The 18,502-nt window shown below is 42.5% G+C and overlaps 1 protein-coding gene across 1 annotated transcript in view; it reads right to left on the bottom strand.

Annotated features, from left to right (window-relative positions):
- Positions 1-8,155: 8,155 nt before the first annotated feature.
- sema3ab (sema domain, immunoglobulin domain (Ig), short basic domain, secreted, (semaphorin) 3Ab) overlaps positions 8,156-18,502 on the bottom strand; it is a 52,622-nt gene continuing 42,275 nt past the window's right edge. Inside the window, exons 14-17 of the mRNA XM_079567810.1 lie at positions 16,531-16,688; positions 13,795-13,862; positions 10,288-10,433; positions 8,156-8,929 (exon numbers count right to left, since the gene is read on the bottom strand). Coding sequence (XP_079423936.1) covers positions 8,375-8,929; positions 10,288-10,433; positions 13,795-13,862; positions 16,531-16,688 — 927 coding nt within the window. The 3' untranslated portion in view covers positions 8,156-8,374. The remainder of the gene's footprint in view (positions 8,930-10,287; positions 10,434-13,794; positions 13,863-16,530; positions 16,689-18,502) is intronic.

An 18,502-nucleotide genomic window follows, 5' to 3' on the forward strand; every position in this document is an offset into this window, starting at 1 on the left:
AATACCTCCAGAAAATACTTACTTATACTTATCATAAAAATGTGTGCTCTATAGTGGTAGAGGTACAATATATCATAAAATGCCTTTACTTTACTATGGAATGGCTAAAATAGCAGGGTACAGATCCTTTCATCGCTGTTCAGTCAAGCCAAAGCGCTGCCCTCACAGTGAGTGTGGTCGAGTTTAGAACCAGCCTCAGGAGCTCGGGAGATTCCTGGTGTTCGAAATAAATCAGCGGTGAGAGAATTAAATGCATTTATTTGCACTTGAAGCCACGTTATCTTTAGCGCGGGAGGGCCCCTGCTCCGGTGTGCAGTAAACACCGCGGACAGATGTGGAAGACAGCGATAAAGTGAGACAAGACTCAGTACTCACACGAGGTTGAAAGTGTCATATTGCCCACGGTACGATGATCTTAGAAATTGATTATTTGGTGAATTGTTTGTTCAAAAGCCGGAAATGTTCTGGATCAGTGAAAGTTTGAAGTGTGAGAATAAAGTATTGGCTTATAATCCGGAAAAATGGTACAATGTTTTTCTCAGAGGTTTTCGATCTCTTCTTCCGTCTTTCCGTAAACTTGTTGGAGAATAGAAAGCAGTGGGAAAAACACATTTTGCCTTGTTTTCAACAGATCAAGGCAGGCCAGGAATAAGATATACAAACACTTCTAATAAAATAACGCCCCACACCTACTCTCTTTCTTATTCTTTTTTCCTTTTTGGAATTAAACTTTGTTTTTGTTCTTCAGAGTATTGCAAACGTTAATATTTGCGGAATTTGTGTTTTATTGATTCCTGATGGTAAAATGTGCGTAAACTCAGGCCTGTGAAAATCTGTGTTTGAGTTTGAACCACAACTAACAATTTAAAATGTGCACATTCCCTTAAATTATCTGCATAAAGATATAGAGCCTTTAAGTAGGAGGTACATACAGACTCCAAGACATTTTGAGAAAGTGGAACAGAAATGCATAAACAAACAGTGACCTGCCGCCTGTGCCTTTGTTTAGGAAGTGTTCCAGGTTTCTGACACATTTCCACTGCGGACTGTCCCGCACGGAGTCGTTTGGGTGAAAGCAGCAGTAATGGCTCTGCTCTCTGTCGCTGTCAGTTTTTCCACTCAGTCTGTGCTCCTGCTGCTGTGAGCCACTGTCAGGCCCACACCTTCTGGAGTGTCCACCAGAGGGCAGCATTCCTCCATGTAGACTGGCAGTAATGCACTATCATTGGTCAAGCTGAGCTGCTTATTGAAGACAAGTGCACAATTTCTACCAATTGTCTTGGAATCCAAAATATGTGTAGTTGTGAATAAACCAACTTTACAATCCATTATCCAGCTCACAGCTTTGGTCACATATTTAGGTTTATGTGAAAATATTAAGTAAACAGAAGCCTCATAGAGATGAGCCTTATGGGTCGACTCGATCGCCCTAGTTTCAACTGCATTTACTTCAAAGTTAGTTCAGTCCGTGTTCACACGCCCTTACATCCTGCACCATCAGCCACAACGATCAGCTGTTCAACTAACCTATTCCCATGACAACCACCATAAACCTGTCAATGCGCCAACATGCACGTACGTGCACACTTCTCTGATGCTACGACTGATATGGGAGGCGAGGAGAACTGACCTAAAACCCTCTGATGTTTATGTTTCATAAAACCTCTTTGGTTCAGAAGTCTTCACTCAGAGGCGCCCGTGTGGATAGTGCCGTCTAACACATGTCATTACGGGGGAGAAGTGTGAGTTAGTGACTCTTTTTGGTGCAATATCTGCGTGAAATCCTCTGTGGTCAAATATGAGCGTTATTGTTTAGTTAGCGATAGGTTGCTAAACCTACAGGAGCCAAGCGGCTCACAGACCCCTCCCACTGGCTGCAGGTTCCAACGTTGTTTCCCATTAGTCTGGTTGAACATGGACGTTAGATCGGGAAGACATATTTAATTATAATAAATTGGTGAAATATGTAGTTTACATGAGCTCTTGTGTAGACGGGAAAATCACATCATGGCTGCCAGATCTGGACATAAGCTCCAATGAATTACTATGGCAACGTGATATCTAGAGTTTTATTGTAGATCTGTGGTCGCCACAATTGCTTCAACTACTTTGTTGTTTCATGAAGCCGCACTTTGTCTATTCCTATTTCATAACCCAATAATAAGATATGATACGTTTACATGATAGTCCATTACTCCAGCTGTACACCACCCCTCCCATTGATAAGCTCCACCTGCAGCACCACATGCAAGTGATGGTGTTGTGCTTTCTGTCAAAGGGAAACATCACACCTCGCTCAGTGGATACAACACAGCCCAGTCTGTGCCTTAAAACAAAACAATCTTTAATGTATGGCCTGCTTATCTTTTTCAGATGTTCATAATTATGAGATTTTGTGACTGTTGACACGCTGTCAAAGTGGTGTATCTCATTCCTCCATCCTTCATTTCTTTAAAAAAAAAAACAACAAAAAACATGTGTGGTCCGAGGTGTTTTTATTGCTCGTTGTTTGATGCGTCTCTGGGACAGTTGAGTTGTGTGAGGCAAAAAACAGTCCTTCATTGGCTTTTTTGGAGCACTCCCTTGCATGCTGCTTCCACTTGAATGTGCCCTTGATGTGTGTGTCCCAGGGAATTGGAAAGAGTCTGTGATGTCTTCAGATCTACGAGCTCCTTTGTTTTAGATGCACTGAACTGAAGGTTGTTATTGTGGCCTTGGATAACCTGCGTTTCTCCCAAGATATCAGTAAGAATAAGTTTAAATTTGGCACACATTATGGGTTATTCAAACTACCGCCCAAATATAAAGGTTTTCTCCAACTGATAAGATCTAAAGAAAAAATACCGCACAAAAGTTATTATGAGAGAATACAACTCTCTGGTTTTAGCCATTCGGAGCTCTTTCCATTCACAGTTTAAGTCCACATTGACAGGGACAGGACAGCTGAGGTCAAGGCTAATGTCCAAACAGAGACATGTGCCCTCTGACCTCAGGGGCAACGGTCAACACAAGCGTAAACACAGGTCTAAATGAGGAGCAGTCTTTCTTACATTCCTTTTCTACGTTCAAGAGATTTGTTTGTAAACTACACTAACACAGGTTGATAACTTCAAATCCTTTAGTCTCTTTTTGTAAATCATAGATGCATTTTTGACTTAGTTTGAAAGTGTTTTTCCCCTTTCTTTCCATATTGAACAGATATTGATCCAGATATTTGATATAAAACCATGTCTGTGTTTTGTGTGAATTATTTGGACATGTCTCACTTCTGTCAAATGCATCAGGGCAAATAAAATCATGTATTGTGATGCTGTTCCCACCAGAGGGCAGCAGTGGAGCACATTTGAAATATTTGAGCAGACTGTTCATTGTCTCACCATGAGGTTTAATGGGAAATGCTGTGTGTGACAACAATAAAGCAGTACGTGTGCATGCTGTGTACTGCTTAAAGGCACTCTGCGGAGTATTCTGGAGTATGTACATCATTCACAAGAGCAACTGAACTGTCCTCAAACTCAAAACATAAACAAGCCAGCGATTCCAAACATGCTAATGAGCAATAGGTTATTATCCACCCTGTCTGACCATTTGGAACTTTGCTAACAAACCCAATCGGGGTGTTTTTGATAACTATCTTGTGTGTCAGAATGGCGGGACGTTGCACAAAAGTGTCACCACTCTGACAAAGGGGTTTCAACTAGACCTCAATGTTGGAATGACGGGGTGTAACTCAACCAATGAAATCTCTATAGTTTTATATTGATCCAATCACAGAGCATGTTGTCACAACAGTAACCGTATTAACCACTGGTAAAATATTTTCTTAAAGGACCTCATGGACCTTTATGTTCTTACCTGAGCTTAGACAAGTTGATGCATACCTGTCTGGTCTTTGGCCCTCAGTCACGGGCAGGCAAACGACCAAAGATGTTGTTAGCATTTGACCTCTCCCAATGTATTCCTATAGCTCCAAACGGGGGTGAAGTTGGAAGCTACCACACTCTTCCACGGGCACAAAGACCAGACAGGTACGTATTAACTCGTCTAAGCCCAGGTAAGAACATATCACAGCATGGAAGAACTGTGTGCCCTCAGTCATGCAAAAAGACCAAAGATGTTGTTAGCATTTAACCTCTCAGACAGTGTATTCCTATAGCTCCAAACAGGGGTGAAGTTAGAAGTGACCAAGCCCTTCCACGGGCACGGACAAAGACCAGACAGGTATGCATCAACTCGTCTAAGCTCAGGTAAGAACATATCTCAGAATGGAAAAACAGTGGCCTGTTCCTTTAAATGTACTTGAACAATGAACAAGAATGTCCCTGCCTAGATTGACACTTGATCTTCTCCTAACAATGTTTTCTTCTTGTTGCCATCTATCGAAAGTTTTTTGTCCCGTTCCAAGCGTACATTGATTGAAACAGCCGTTGTGCATTCATGTTGAATTCTTTAGTTACTAGTGACTCCTTGTTCCTTAAGTTTTTGTGGCAAAAATGACAGATTGTTCAAATTAGTCTCCACTCTTCTGGCCGATGCATCGTAAAACCACTAACTACCTTGTTTACAAAATGTGCCGCATGCCGCTTGCGTCCTTTTCACAGCCCCGTCTAGGATTGCTTAATACGCTTGTCAATCATGCCCATGCCTGTCACATTGGTTCTGTTGATATGTGGCTGAATTGCTTCTTTTTAGCAGTAACTGTATCAAAGACCTTGCGTTTACATCACCAGACGCCTCAGAGTATGGCACCAACATGACTTCATCATCCACACCATGGAGCACGTTGTTTATGAAGACATTTATTAGATCAGTAGAGTACATCACATCTGCCTCACGCCAAACCCCCCGAACTCCACCATTCATAAAACACACCGCCTTTTACAGAGTCCTTTACGGCACAGTGTGCACAGTGTGGCATCCAACTTGATTTCTCCGAGTCTCTGACGAAGCTGGCTCCACAAACATCTTCCTCCGGGCTTAGTTTTTCAAAGTAAGTCCTCCATTCTGTTTGCGGGCGTGTCGCATAGAATCATATAATTTTTCGAATCCCAGTATGTACATCTTTTATAACAACTTAAAGACGGTGAACAATGTCTACGATAACACAACACTTAGGATACGCACATGCACTAGTATACAGTGTCCCACATAGAGCATAGTATTTCTATTTACATCCGTTACCATGACGTTCACAGCTATATTCCATGGTTGTGCTTTTGGATACACATAGTTATGTCTCGGAAAAAACTGTCTTGAAGGGAACTGTAAATGCTGGTTCGTTCCGTTTTGCTGCGGTACACAAGGGTGTCGGTGCAAAGGGGTAGAACCGTGTTGGAAAAGCAGACACGAAGAGAGCAAACTCAACATATTATAGCATATCGGCTTGTTACATATTTGTACTACGCAGACATTGGAGAAAAGGTTGGAGAAATGTCATGCCCAAAGACAGAAGGTTATGGTGCACTGGTGGGAGTGGAACCGCCAACCTTTGAATTCATGGAGGATGTCAAGTTGGGCCTTCAAACCCAATAGCAACTTAAATCAGTTCTGTTGTGGCTTTGGGCAAGGCGCTTCAGCCACCTTCCCTCCACTGTAGGTGGGAATGGTTTCCTGGAAGAATCTTGTTTGAGGGCCGAGGTGGAGGTGGCTACAAGGCCCATTTATGCACTTTGTACAGTCCCTCCATCTGCTCAGCCAGTCCACCTGCTTTGCTGACACTTATAGCAATAGGTTGCATTCACGACATTCTAGAATGCCATGTCATAATTTCAGTTGGAGGGCAGGGTTCTATACATCTCAGTGAGAGACAGTTTCAGAAAGAAATGTCCACATGTTTTCCCTGATCATTATTTGGAAGTGTTTGAATTCATATTATGGCTGAAAGTCCTACCAACTGCTTCTCATCAAGCAAATCATTTTGAAAACTGTCTCCACTTTGGGACACCTTTTATGAGACAGGAATCTGACGATAGTTTGTATGTGCTGAGAGAGAAGACATTGGATTCTGTGACAGTTTTTGGTTCATGTGGATAGGTTTAGCCATTACAGAGATATTAACTATGAACCAAGTTGACAATTCGACTATTAATATAGTTACCACAATGGAATTCTTCACGCCCACCACCTTAGAAACCATAGGCTGCTGCTTAGAAACTTGATGTCATGTGGACGCAACCTAAGGCATTTGCTAATCAATGGGACACTCCAGAAAACAGCAAATAAACGACCCAAAATGTGGTCACATGTCCTCAGACTATATTTTGTCAGCCCTCTGGCCTCTTGCTGAGCTGGCACACATCTCCATAGAGTTTTAGAAATTCTGCACAATTACAACTTTAAAATGAGAGACAGAACGTGTTCCAGTGAAATTCAGTTTTGATTTAATACCCTTCGGAATATCATCTTCTTTTATATAAACACGATTTCTTTCTGGTAGTTAATTCCACTGGAAGAACCCCGATTGCAACACAAGTTACTTTAAGTTTAGTCACGCAGTAGTTATCGTTCCCGTCTGCTTTTCCAAGAGTTCTGCAAACCCACTCGACCATCATCCCCTCAAACCCCCTACAACACACTGCAGATCACAAATAATCTCATCACCTTTAACGTCAATAAATACAAATAAAACCCGGCTGTGTACAAAGAGTACGGAGCGTGACATTCCAAAACATCTGGCACGCACTCCTCTCCCCTCTGACAGTTTCATTTACGGCTGTTGACACGGGGAGTAACTTTTATGGCCTACCAAACTTAATAAAATATTACGACTCTTGGCATGACGACGGACTAGTTCACAATCCCTGCTCACGAACGCTTTTCATAAATAAATTACTATATCGAGAACAAAATGCAACAAAGACAACTGCAAGCCATTCCCTTTTTTTTTTTTTCTTGAGTACAATATTTACACTTGAGCTACACTTGAAAACACATAACCGACTGTTCCCAGTTTTCTTGCAGTTCCTGGGCATTCGAACGCCTCGCTCACGATAGCTTATTTTGTGCTTGAAATCCCGCCAAAGTTCATTGATTTCTCCCACAGAATCATAGAACTAGTTATAGTTCTTAGCTAGCTTAGTGGCTAATAATGGGGGACCTAGTTAGCATGCTTGGGGACCGACGTTTTTCACTAGATTCACTAGATTTTTTTTTTTACACTTTTGTAGTCCATGTATGGTATGTGCTGGCGACACTAGCCATTTTTACGCTCCTCTTTGTGATATCCTGGTAACTTGTAAACATTTTGAGAACCACAGATCGTCTTTTCTGTTGTACGACTAATTAAGGCGAGACGCTGCAGGTCAATTTGAAACTTTTGGAGTAGATTACTGAGGGAAAAAAATGTATTGCAGGTTTTCTTTCATTTTATGTTTTCATATAAAAGTAAGGTGTTTTATGCATAAAAATGGCCCAAATTACAGATATTTTCAGTAACAAAATCTCAATAATGGAAAGAGCGTGATTTAAATTGTTTTATTTCATTGATTTTTTGGATCTTGTTTAGTTTTTGAATAATCTATGTGAAGTGAAACAAATCATCAAAAAATCGAATCTAATCTTTTTTACTGCAGTTCAAAGCTCAATAAATCAGTCATTAGAAAATCCTGCTGAAAGTGTTCAAATATTAAGTTATATTAAGTTATACAAGAAAGTTTGAAGTCTGTAGGAGCTGCAAAAGTGAAGATGCTGTTGCAAGGGTGGAATGAAAACTTTGCTTGGAAAAACGGGTCTAAAGGTTTTGTGATTTCTGCACATGCGTGTGTAGGATTCTCTCATCTGTTTCCCAGAGAGAGATTCCCGGGGATGTTGTTTTTCGCTCACTGGAGGACAAACACAAGGTTCGTTTCACCGTTTTTATATATATACACCTGCATCGTCTCACCTTAAGACAATCAAAGTCATGACTTCATTGAGTCATGGAAAAATATTAAATCACAACTGCTTAAGTCCAACTTTTTCCTGGGTTTATCTGGTTAAGTCCTGTCTTATACCGAGCGACTTCATCTTATAATGGCGGCAAGTTGTCATACTTGGCAAACCTACGATCAAATAAACCATTTTCCCCCGCTTTAATACTTTTAGAAAACCCCCAACGAGTGCCCCTTCTTACTTGTGACACGTGAGAGCTCGAGGAAGAGGGAACTACCATTGGAGCCTAGCACAAAGAAGAGCATGAAAGTAGCTAGTGTCTCTATAGGCGATCAACCACTTCCCAAACGCCCAAACAAAAATCCTCATCATAATGTGCATTCCAGTGTCCACTTTTCTGCCCCCGTCCTTTACAAAAGTCCGTTATCATAGTCTATTACTCCAGTCTTAAAATCTGGTTAGGATTTGAGAGATTTCAACCAAAGTTCAAAGTCGCTGTTGCGCATCAGACGCTGCGTGGAGCCCTTTGTATATCATGGGTCCGCCGATTCCGCCCCCTCTGCCTCTCCTGAAGGTGTCTCCATTTCGCCGCCAAACTCGGGGCGTGTATTTGACCGTGCGCGTGAACGCTCGGGCTCAGAATAGTCTTTGTTTGCTGCTGCTGCTGCTGCTGCTGCTGCTGATGATGTTGCGCCTGGACCATGTGCGCTTTCTGCTTCCGGTGCTTCCTCTCGCGCTTCCAGATCTGCTCGCAGAACTCGTCCACGCTGTGCAGAGTCGGGTGGTTGACCAGTGACAGGAAGTCGCGGTACCACAGCTTCTGAGTGGGCGTTTCCTGGACGGGGGGCCGGGCCGGGCCGGTGGCAGCGCCCCCCTCTCCGTCGCGGCGGAGGAGGTTCTCCAGCCGCTCGGTGTCGATGACCTCCAGGGTGACTTTCAGTAGCGTCTGCATGAAGCCGTGCTCCACAGCCTGGCAGGTGTAGACGCCGGAGTCCGTCTTGGAGAGCGTGCGGATCAGCAGGCCCTGGTCTGTGCGGATAAATCGCTCCTCTGATTTCACCTGAGGAAGGAGATCAATTAGTTTGTGTTGAAATTCGGGCTTTCTAACCAACAGTGTTTTACATATTACAGAAAAAATAGAGCATTGAGTGCACAGGGATGTACAATAGTGCTACGCAAAAACATTTGACAAATTTAACAAATTCATGACAGACAAAGGATAACAATTTCTCCCCAAAATGCTTTTACTGAGAGAACAGTGGTCTACAACACAAAGCATTTTTTTTTAACCAAATCTTGAGCACAATCTTACATTGTGTTCTCAGTTCAGTTCTTTAAAGGGATATTTCAGGATTTTTGACATAGGGCCTTATTTCCTAGTTATGGTAAATGGTCTCAACTTATATAGCGCTTTTCCACCTACATTAGGCACTCAAAGCGCTTTACAGCAAGGATCCACTCACCCATTCATACACCAATGTACGCAGACACTGGGGGCAATGTGGGTGAAGTGTCTTGCCCAAGGACACAACGACAGTGTGCACTTGCAGGACGTAATATTTCCTCTTATGCATAAAAATGGCCCAAATTGAATATATTTTCTAGCCTGGCTAACACCAGACTAAAATCACAAGTGATATTTAGTCTGGGGACCACCAATTCATTTTCTCGTAGGAGAGGTGTGGTTTACGATCGTCCATACTCGTTTATTGGGCGATACGAAAAAAAAAAAAAAAAGTCTCTTGCGTCTGCACGTAGCCACAGCCAATCGTATCATCGTATGAGATGACGTATGACGTACCCGCTGTAAACTTTTGAATATAAACTATTTAGAACAAGGTCTAAAGCTTGATCAAAAAATACCATCGTGTCTGCTGCTGTTGGATCCGTAATTAAACTTTTTTTTTTATTATCCGTAAATAAACTACAAGCCTCCATATATCGAATAGCGCGTCATCGTCTTGCCGTCCCTCCTCGCTCTGTGATTGGTTCCCAAATCCACCGGAGATGTCGGCCATGGTCCCCAGGCTGTTGTGCAGTTCGAAATAATTTGAGCGCACACAGCAGCCTGGAGTTAGCCAGGTTATATATTTTCAGCAACGAAATCTAAATAATGCAAAAAAATGTTCTGAGGAGGGCTCTACTTCTGTGCAGATGTCTCCCAGAAAGCAAATTACCATATTTGGATTGCAGCTTTATCTCAGTTGCCTTTCGTGCTACACGTGGATACAAAATATGTAAATATCTGTGCACTAAAAAGCACGGGAAACCGGCTGGAGCGCCACAATGTTGACGCCATTTCCCCCAGACAAAATGTCATTAAAACTAGGATGTTTACAAAGAAAAATCCCAACATTGACTTACTCTACTCCAGTGTGATCACCTCACAGACATGTCAGCGTGTCGTGCGATACCCACCTCATCCCTGCGCTCGTCCCCAGACCTCTGGTACTGCCAGTGGGTGCGAGCTCTCTGGGACTTGGGGCTGCACTCCAGGAAGGTGCTGCTGTTCTCCACCCCGTACACCGTCTTATCCTGCAGCGTGGCCAGCACGTTCTGCTCCTCTGGACACAGCGTCACAGGCTCATTAGTGATACACTACACAGAGTTAAAGTGGGCACAGCTGAAGCAATCTGCAGTCAACCGCCATTCAGTATAGCCAGTCATGTGTGAAAGAGTCGGCAGTGAATTCCCGGGCCGAGTAACATGGTCAGCTTTAGGCTTTTTGAGCTGTTTTCAGAGCCATTGAAAGTGCGATTTTTATTTATCTGCAATTACACTGTAAATTCCAACTCATTGCGCTTACTTGGAATAAGTTGTAAACCCGATGCATAATTATTACACCCAATGTTAAGCCATGATTGCTAGTAACCCTAGTATGATTAAGAGGGATTTCACAGTATTCATTACTTATGATACAAGTTCTGATTACTAGACATGTTAGTACTGACAACTGGGAATTCCTAGTACTGATTACTTTTGTTACTTAAATATGGCCTTAACCTGTACTATTATTCTTAGTAAAGGTTACTGGAATATTCCTGTTCCCTTTATGGTTTATTTGTTATTCCCATTAATGAAGTTTTACAAATTTAGTACAAGATATAAATGTAATAAAGCAAAACGGATAAAGAGAAAAGCAAGTAAAGCCAATATGAAGCCTATATTATTCAAAACTGGCAAATCCTAGTAAATGGAACAGAATCTTATAATGGATACTTTAGAATGAGCGTGAGCACAACATGACTACAAATAATCATTACTGGCATCATGTAAAGTTAGTCAGTATTTGCAAAACCCTGTTATTGGAACGGAAACATGTTGCTGTAAAATGGAAAAGCAATTAATCACAATTTTCTCTTGAAAATGTACTTCTTACATGGAATAGAGGGTAATTGCTGAAAAATTCAGGTCTCCTAGTATTTAGAACATTTTATTTCATGTTACGACCTTAATCGGAATTTACAGTGTACCTTTTCAGCCCTGTCCATGCGACACACTCCATTTTGGTTTTCAACAGGCTTTGTGGTCATTAGTTTTTAGCTGGATTCTTAAAACCAACGGAGATCAAGTCACATTCAAATACACTGCTTGACCAAAAGAGGTCGCCGCATAAAAAAAAAAACGGAAACGCCAGCACATCCCGAACATGCTCAATGGGGATAAGATCTGGGTTCTGTGGAGGCCAATCCATGTGTGAAAAGGATGTCTCACTCACTGAACTGCTCTGTAACAATGAATCCTGGCAGTGTCATCTTGGAATACGCCTATGCCATCAGGGAAGAGGAAATCCATTGGTGGAATAACCTGGTCATGCAGGATGTTCAGGTCATCAGCTGATCTCATTCTTTGGGCACATAGAACATAGACCTGACCAACTACAGGAGTCCCAAACCGGAACATTTACATCCTGGTGGTGACTTTTGGTATGTCCAGTTTGCAATGAGTTCCCCTTCTCCAAGCTGTGATAACATGATTATACAGAGGTCAGCAGTGCCAGGGACCCAGCCTGTCACTGCCCCCCCAGGAACTCACAAGTCCAAGTCGAACCCGAAGTCCCCGCTCTCGAAAATGACTTGGAAGTCCGTAACTCGGGCACAACATCTCAATTCTTTTCTGTTTTAACTTAGCATCGCTGTCACAGAAAACTCGCTCAGACTGGAGAAACGGCGCCGCTTTGGGAATGACCTTCTTGCACGATCTGCGGCTGAATTCAGTTGTCGACTCATATTTACCAAACATTCTGACGAGGCCTAGAAGCGCGAAGGATTTGTGGGCCCAATTGTGGCTTGGCATTGTTTGGTCGGCTTGACATTTCTGCTGCCTGAGATATTTCGCAATCCACTCGAGTGTTTGGGGAACTGCTTTGTCGACTCGCGCGGACTATGGTTTACCGTAGAAGCCAATTCTCTCAAACATTTATGAGTGCGGCTGCACAACTTTGGAAAATATCATTGTTTTGATTGCATTTAGATTTGCTGAGTTATGTTTTAACGTCAAGATCCAGTTCATAAAAAACACGCAGCGTCCTTGCTCTAACTGAAACTCCGCTTGACTTGGAAGTTTTCCGTTCAAATATTTGACATTACCTTCACGTCGAATACATAAAGTTATTAATCACACCCAGATTTGGCGGCCGCTCCACAGCAGCCGGCTCTGGAGGTAATGGGCCAGAACCGGAGCTGAGGAGAGCTGCTTTGGCAAATGCCTTAATTGACTCCGTGTCTTTCACTTCAACCTCAAAACTTTAAATGAGAACTCAGCGACATGAATGTGTTTATTGAAATTTGCATGGTAGAAATATACCCACTATAAAACGAATAGTATGACGATGTTTAGGACTCGGAGCATGTAGAAAATATTCAAGTATTCTAGGTAGAAAGAACAAATCGGTCCAAATAATAAGTTGCAGTTTCAAAAAACACTCATATTCCCCTCTACCCGGCAACACGACTGGAACAAACCTCCTTCCTTGTCGTGAGTCAGTGACATAGACACAGCACAGCACAGCACAGCACCCCCTACTGTTCTGGAGTGTGCCTCAGAAGGGTTTTTAGTGGAACAAAATAACACATTCACTACTTTCACTTGAGAACGTTTTGGAAATGGCTGTACTTGAGTAGTTCATATCATATCATGTTATAATGAAGTATCTGTAGTCTTACTGCAGTAAAAGAAAAAAAAAAACATACTCGTACCACTGTGAGTAAATCATGAAGTTATTATTATTTCATGTTTTATTTCTCATAAATCAGACTTTTACTCTCAAACAGTCACTTACTGCACACGTTTGGTTATTAGCGATAAAGTGACTTTGTTTGATCAAAATACGGTTTGGTGCATTGTTTATTTTCTCTTTTATTAAAAAGCTTCTACATTTTAATAACCAACTGAAGCCTATCTAAAGCCCTGGGCTGGTTGTGGAGCAAATCCAGCTGGCCAAATAAGCTTGTAGAACTAAGTGTAACTAGCCAACAGGAAAATCTACCAGCATCTGGCTACTTGGCTAGTGTCACGGTGGGTCCTCCAGCTCAGATTGGCAGTCTACCCAGGGCAGCTGTGGCTAAACTTGCTTGATTAACAGTCCCTTGTGAAATGCTTTGTGACCAACTACTGTGACACTGCACAAATAATTTCCCTTTCCTCCTCAATTCTATTCCCTTGGCTCCTCCAAACGTGATAAACACTGGACTCAACAGTGAAGTGTTAATGCATTGAAGGAAAGGAAAATCTGATATTGTTGGAAAATGGATTTGGAAAAGCTCGAACAGGCTCCTTCGCCCTCTGGAAGGATGAACTGTCAGAAGGGGATCAGAGCGAGAGCCAGAGCTGTTGGACTGCAGCATGGCCGTGTGTTTGGGGGTTTGTAAATGTAAGGTCCAGGGAGCAGTGACACACTTTGGAGGACATTGGTTGTATATCTACCGTCGTGCTGCAGGTCGGAGCACTGAGTGAGCGGGTCCCCATTCCTGATGTCCTGCCTCCTCGTCCTCCTGTGGAACGACACAAAGGGGCAGTTTTCAGTGTGGCAATAACAAACAGAGGAGTGGTCACGTGCATGTTCTGGACTATCAACTGCTTTAGACACTAAAACACTACATATCTGGGAGTGATGGAGTGTAGAACAAGGGAAACGACAACAAAACGCGGCTGCTCGAGCTCTGACCAGAACTAGGAAATATGACCATATAAGCCAAGTGTATTTTCATGGTCGAGCTCGAGCCATGTGAACCACATTGGACTCCGAGGACCTTAGGAAGGGGTCTCTTGGTGGTTCTTAGAGTAAACATGATGAGGCTGCTTTTAAGTTTCATGCAGCAAACATCTGGAACAATCTCCCTGAGGAAGTGAGACAGGCCTGAACTCTGACTATCTTTAAGTCCAGGCAGAAAATGTTGTTGCACTTTTCAATCTTAAAGCAGAACTAAGTAACTTGTTTACTCTGGGGGTAATACAAGTGTTAATGGGATAATTGGGGGGTCTTTCAGCTCCCCCTGGTGTCTCTAGCCAGAAAACCACACTTGCAACTTGACTGCCACCGGACCGGAGCACCCAATACACACTAATGGAATCATGAAGAAGAAGCTAACAGATTAAAGGGCAAAGCTAACTGTGGGCTAGCGCCACTTAAACAGTATTTACAGCCAAGTTTGAGTTAAAAAAAATAAAAAATAAATTGTAATGGGATGGACAAAATCCCTCTGTCCCTTTATCTTTTCTGTCAGCGTAGTATTTACTCTCATGGACAATTAATGAGTTAAAAAATCGCAACTTGCTACGACACCTGCAGTGGCGCTTATGGCCTCTAGGGGCAAGAGTTACTTAGTACTGCTTTAACACTTTTTATAAAGTTTTGACACATTTTAAGGTAATTCTTATCATAATAAGTTTATCACAATACGTATCAGATCAGCCCCTGAGTATCATGATAAGTATCGTGACTAAAGTAAGTGTGTTTTTCTGTATTTTTATGTGTTGTTGAAAGGCACACTGAGTGGCTGTTTCAGCTGAAAATGTTGCCCAGCCTTTCCTAAAAAAACACACAATAAATTCAAAGACTTTAAACTCTCCCTGCGTTATTATTGTATTTTGAGCACAGTAACAATACTCAATAGCATTATTTGTCTTATCTGGCGGCCTTAGCGCCTCTCCTCGGTCACGGGCTCCGTCCAACACAAACTGATAAAGTCACGTGGGCGGGCCGCCGCAGCACCGCACTGGAGCTTTGATTACAGGGCGTGTGACGCGCTGGAATCCAGAGCCATCAGTCATTTCAGCGCCGTGCACAATACAACGCTCCAATCCAAGTGTCAAGTGTAGCCCCGCAGGTATTTTCTGTAAACAGCCGTCGGAGGAGCTATGGAAACACCAGGGATCTCCCCCGTCGGCTGTTGTTCTGCCGTAATCGGAGCTGGGAGCGTTGTCTTTGAGTGTAAAAGTCAAAAGGAGATACACAGTGTTTGGATCAATAGAGTCCGCGGAGGCAGAGTGGAGAACACCTCCCAGACTCCTCTCACTTTCGCTCAGAGAGGAGCTTGGATGTCGAAGCTCTCTCCTGGAAACCTGACTCCGCAGCTGAAGGGGATTCTGGCAAATACACACAAAGCCTGAGCGAGCGCATCTTTGCTTTTGGATGTGAAACGGTGCAAAAGATGTACGAGTGTAGTTCAGGCCAAAAACCCTTCGAAAGATCTAATCCATCTCACAAAAAGTAACAATTTATCACGCTGAAGTCCTGCATCTGACATAGATTTACACTGTTTTTTTCTGCAAACACAGCTTTACATGCATGAGTAAAAAATAAAAAGTTTCATTTTTTTTAAAGCCCTGATTACATTGTGCTGTATTGCATTGCTTTGACACAGTTAGATGGGAATAAAACAAAATGCTTAGGATTTTGTATTACTCAGGACAGCTCATCTTAAATCGTTGACAAAAAGGTTCTAAATGGTGGTTCTAGCTCTTCTTAAAGCAAACCCCACTCGTCCCCATTGCCTCATCTGAATGTTCCCTGTTAAAAAACATAGCATTTAGAGCAGCTGAATTTAGCACATCGCCGCTCAAAGCTGTCAAACAGCAACGCACTGAAACACTCAGCCAGAGCGCTCACAAAGTGTGTTCTCACGGTATTGTTTCCCCATCGCTAATTAATTGGAACAGACAGTGATGAAATGGTGCCATTAGTTATTGCATTTTATTATAGTAGTACGGCTTGTGCAATAAAGTATAATTAAGACTGTGATTAAAGGAACAGGCCACCGCTTTTCCATGCTGAGATATGTTCTTACCTGAGCTGAGATGAGTTGATGCGTACCTGTCTGGTCTTTGTGCCTGCCCTCAGTCACGTAAAACGACCAAAGATGTTGTTAGCATTTGGCCTCTCCCAATGTATTCCTATAGCTCCAAACGAGGGTGAAGTTGGAAGCTACCACGCTCTTCCACAGGCACCAAGACCAGACAGGTACGTATCAACTCGTCTAATCTCAGGTAAGAACATATCTCAGTATGGAAAAGTGGTGGCCTGTTCCTTTAACAATATAAATACAAACCCTAACCTTATTCAGAGGGAATTACAAACCAATTTCATAGTTGTTGTGCCTGTGTTTACCAGCCATCTATTTTCTGACTGAATATTCCGGCTGTGTTCCTGTTTGTGCGTACCTCTTGGCCATGGGGAAGTATCGCGAGCACTCGGTGCCGTCCCAGGCGCAGTAGGGGTCGCGGGCCAGGCAGCACTCGGCGCACGCCTGTCCGTACACCTCGCAGCGGTGCAGCGGCATCTGGGACACGCCGATGTCCGAGCCCAGGTACAGCTGTTGCTATAGAGGGCGCAAACGATATGAGGTCAGTGCAAAGGCTGGAGATGGGTTAGGCTTGATTGGGTGGCAAATACTTTACTGAACAGTCATGGCATAATGAGATCATGGAAATGGCATGGCACTACAACATGTAAGACTCTTCGGTTTCTTGATTTGTGCCATATACGAATTCTATATGATTATTTCTTCTCAGGAATGTGTTTATTTTACTGTGTTAATGCTTCCAGCTTAAGGGGAGACACTACAGGCAAAACTCAATTTTTTCAGTTTTCAGGTTTTGGGCCAAATTGGTCTCTGAACATATAAGCTTTCACCAGGAAACAGAAAATATGTCTAATCTTCACAATGTTTAAATAGTGCGCTGATTCAATGTTTGCCCATAGACTTATATGGGACAATGCAATTTCAAGGGCCTTTTTCTCAAATCACATTTTTCTGTCATTGTGGCGACACTATGTCCACGTCAGTCGGACCTAAAGACTTCAAATTTTCCAGCCTTGGACTGAACAATATTTGGAAGATTTTTTCAGAGGGATTTTTTATTATTTAATCCCCAAGCCTCATTTATTGAGTTTTGAATGTCAAAAAATAAGGCGAAAATTACATTGTTACAAATTTTTCCACCAAAAAACAGCTTATTTTAAAACTAAACAAGAAATCCAAAATCCCCTCTGAAAAAGTCTTGGTAACTCATTCATCAATAAAATGAAACCATAAATTTGAATGTAGCTCTATCCATTATTCAGATTTCGTCGCCAAAAAGATGGGAAATTTGGGGCATTTTTAGGCATAAAACACCTTGTTCTTATATGAAAAGATAAAATGACAGAAAACTTGCAATGTATTTTTTTCTCACATTTATGCCAGTGATCTACAGCAAAAGTTTCAAAATGATATCTGTAAATATGCATTTTTTCCCTATTCACCTGCAGTGTCTCGCCTTACTTTGGTGTCTTTTTTGGAGTAAGAATGTTTTTAGTAACTGTATAAAACTCACATAAAAATCACATCAAGAGGCCATATTGGCTACGAAATATGAAAAACGTGTAGGCCATCAATTTAAAAAAAGTTCTTCTCCACGCTGCACTGTGACATTGCGGTATTCTGTCTGGGTGGAGCCGCTAATATCTCGTGCAGTTTTTGGCTCAGCCGGTGTTTACACATGAGGAACGCTGACAGGCCGTCACACCACCGCTACCTCCGAGCTGTCAATTACAGGAGGCTTCTGCCCGCCGTTTAAAGTCATTAGCTAACTGTCAGTCTCTAAACAGCCCAACAATCCGGGCCTTTGTGTTGACATGTCTGCTCATCACGTCTTCTCCGAAGCGCGGACAAACGCCTCTTTGTTCTGCCTCCAATTTTTCCCGCAGCAGAAATGTGTCACCTGCGCTGGAGACACGGGACTACCTAAACCCGGAAAATTATCTTAAGATAGGAATTACCCCGCTGTAGGAATCTCCCCTGTCTGGAATGTACTTAAATGTGCTTTTCGCGCGGATTTTACGGAAGGCCAACCTAAATAAATTAGACCGGTGGTTCTCAAACAATGGGGGCTTCTTCAGGCGGCAATTTTTGTTTCATTTATGCTTTACAAATGCCCTGTTTCTTTTGGTTTAGACAGTCTACAAGTAGTTTACACAGACTTTGTTGTATTTTAGGAATATTTGAAACCCTTTTTAGGCCTGGCTGAGTCCTGATTTGAACTTGATCTTGTCCTGGTGGTGCTTCGGGGGTAAGATATTTTATAATTATATTTTAAGTGGTACTTGGTGTGAAAGGTTTGAGAACCACTAGCCTAAACTAATGTAAAAGTA

The sequence above is a fragment of the Gobius niger genome, assembly GCF_951799975.1.
Source record: "Gobius niger genome assembly, chromosome: 12".
NCBI classification, from domain to species: Eukaryota; Metazoa; Chordata; class Actinopteri; order Gobiiformes; family Gobiidae; genus Gobius; species Gobius niger.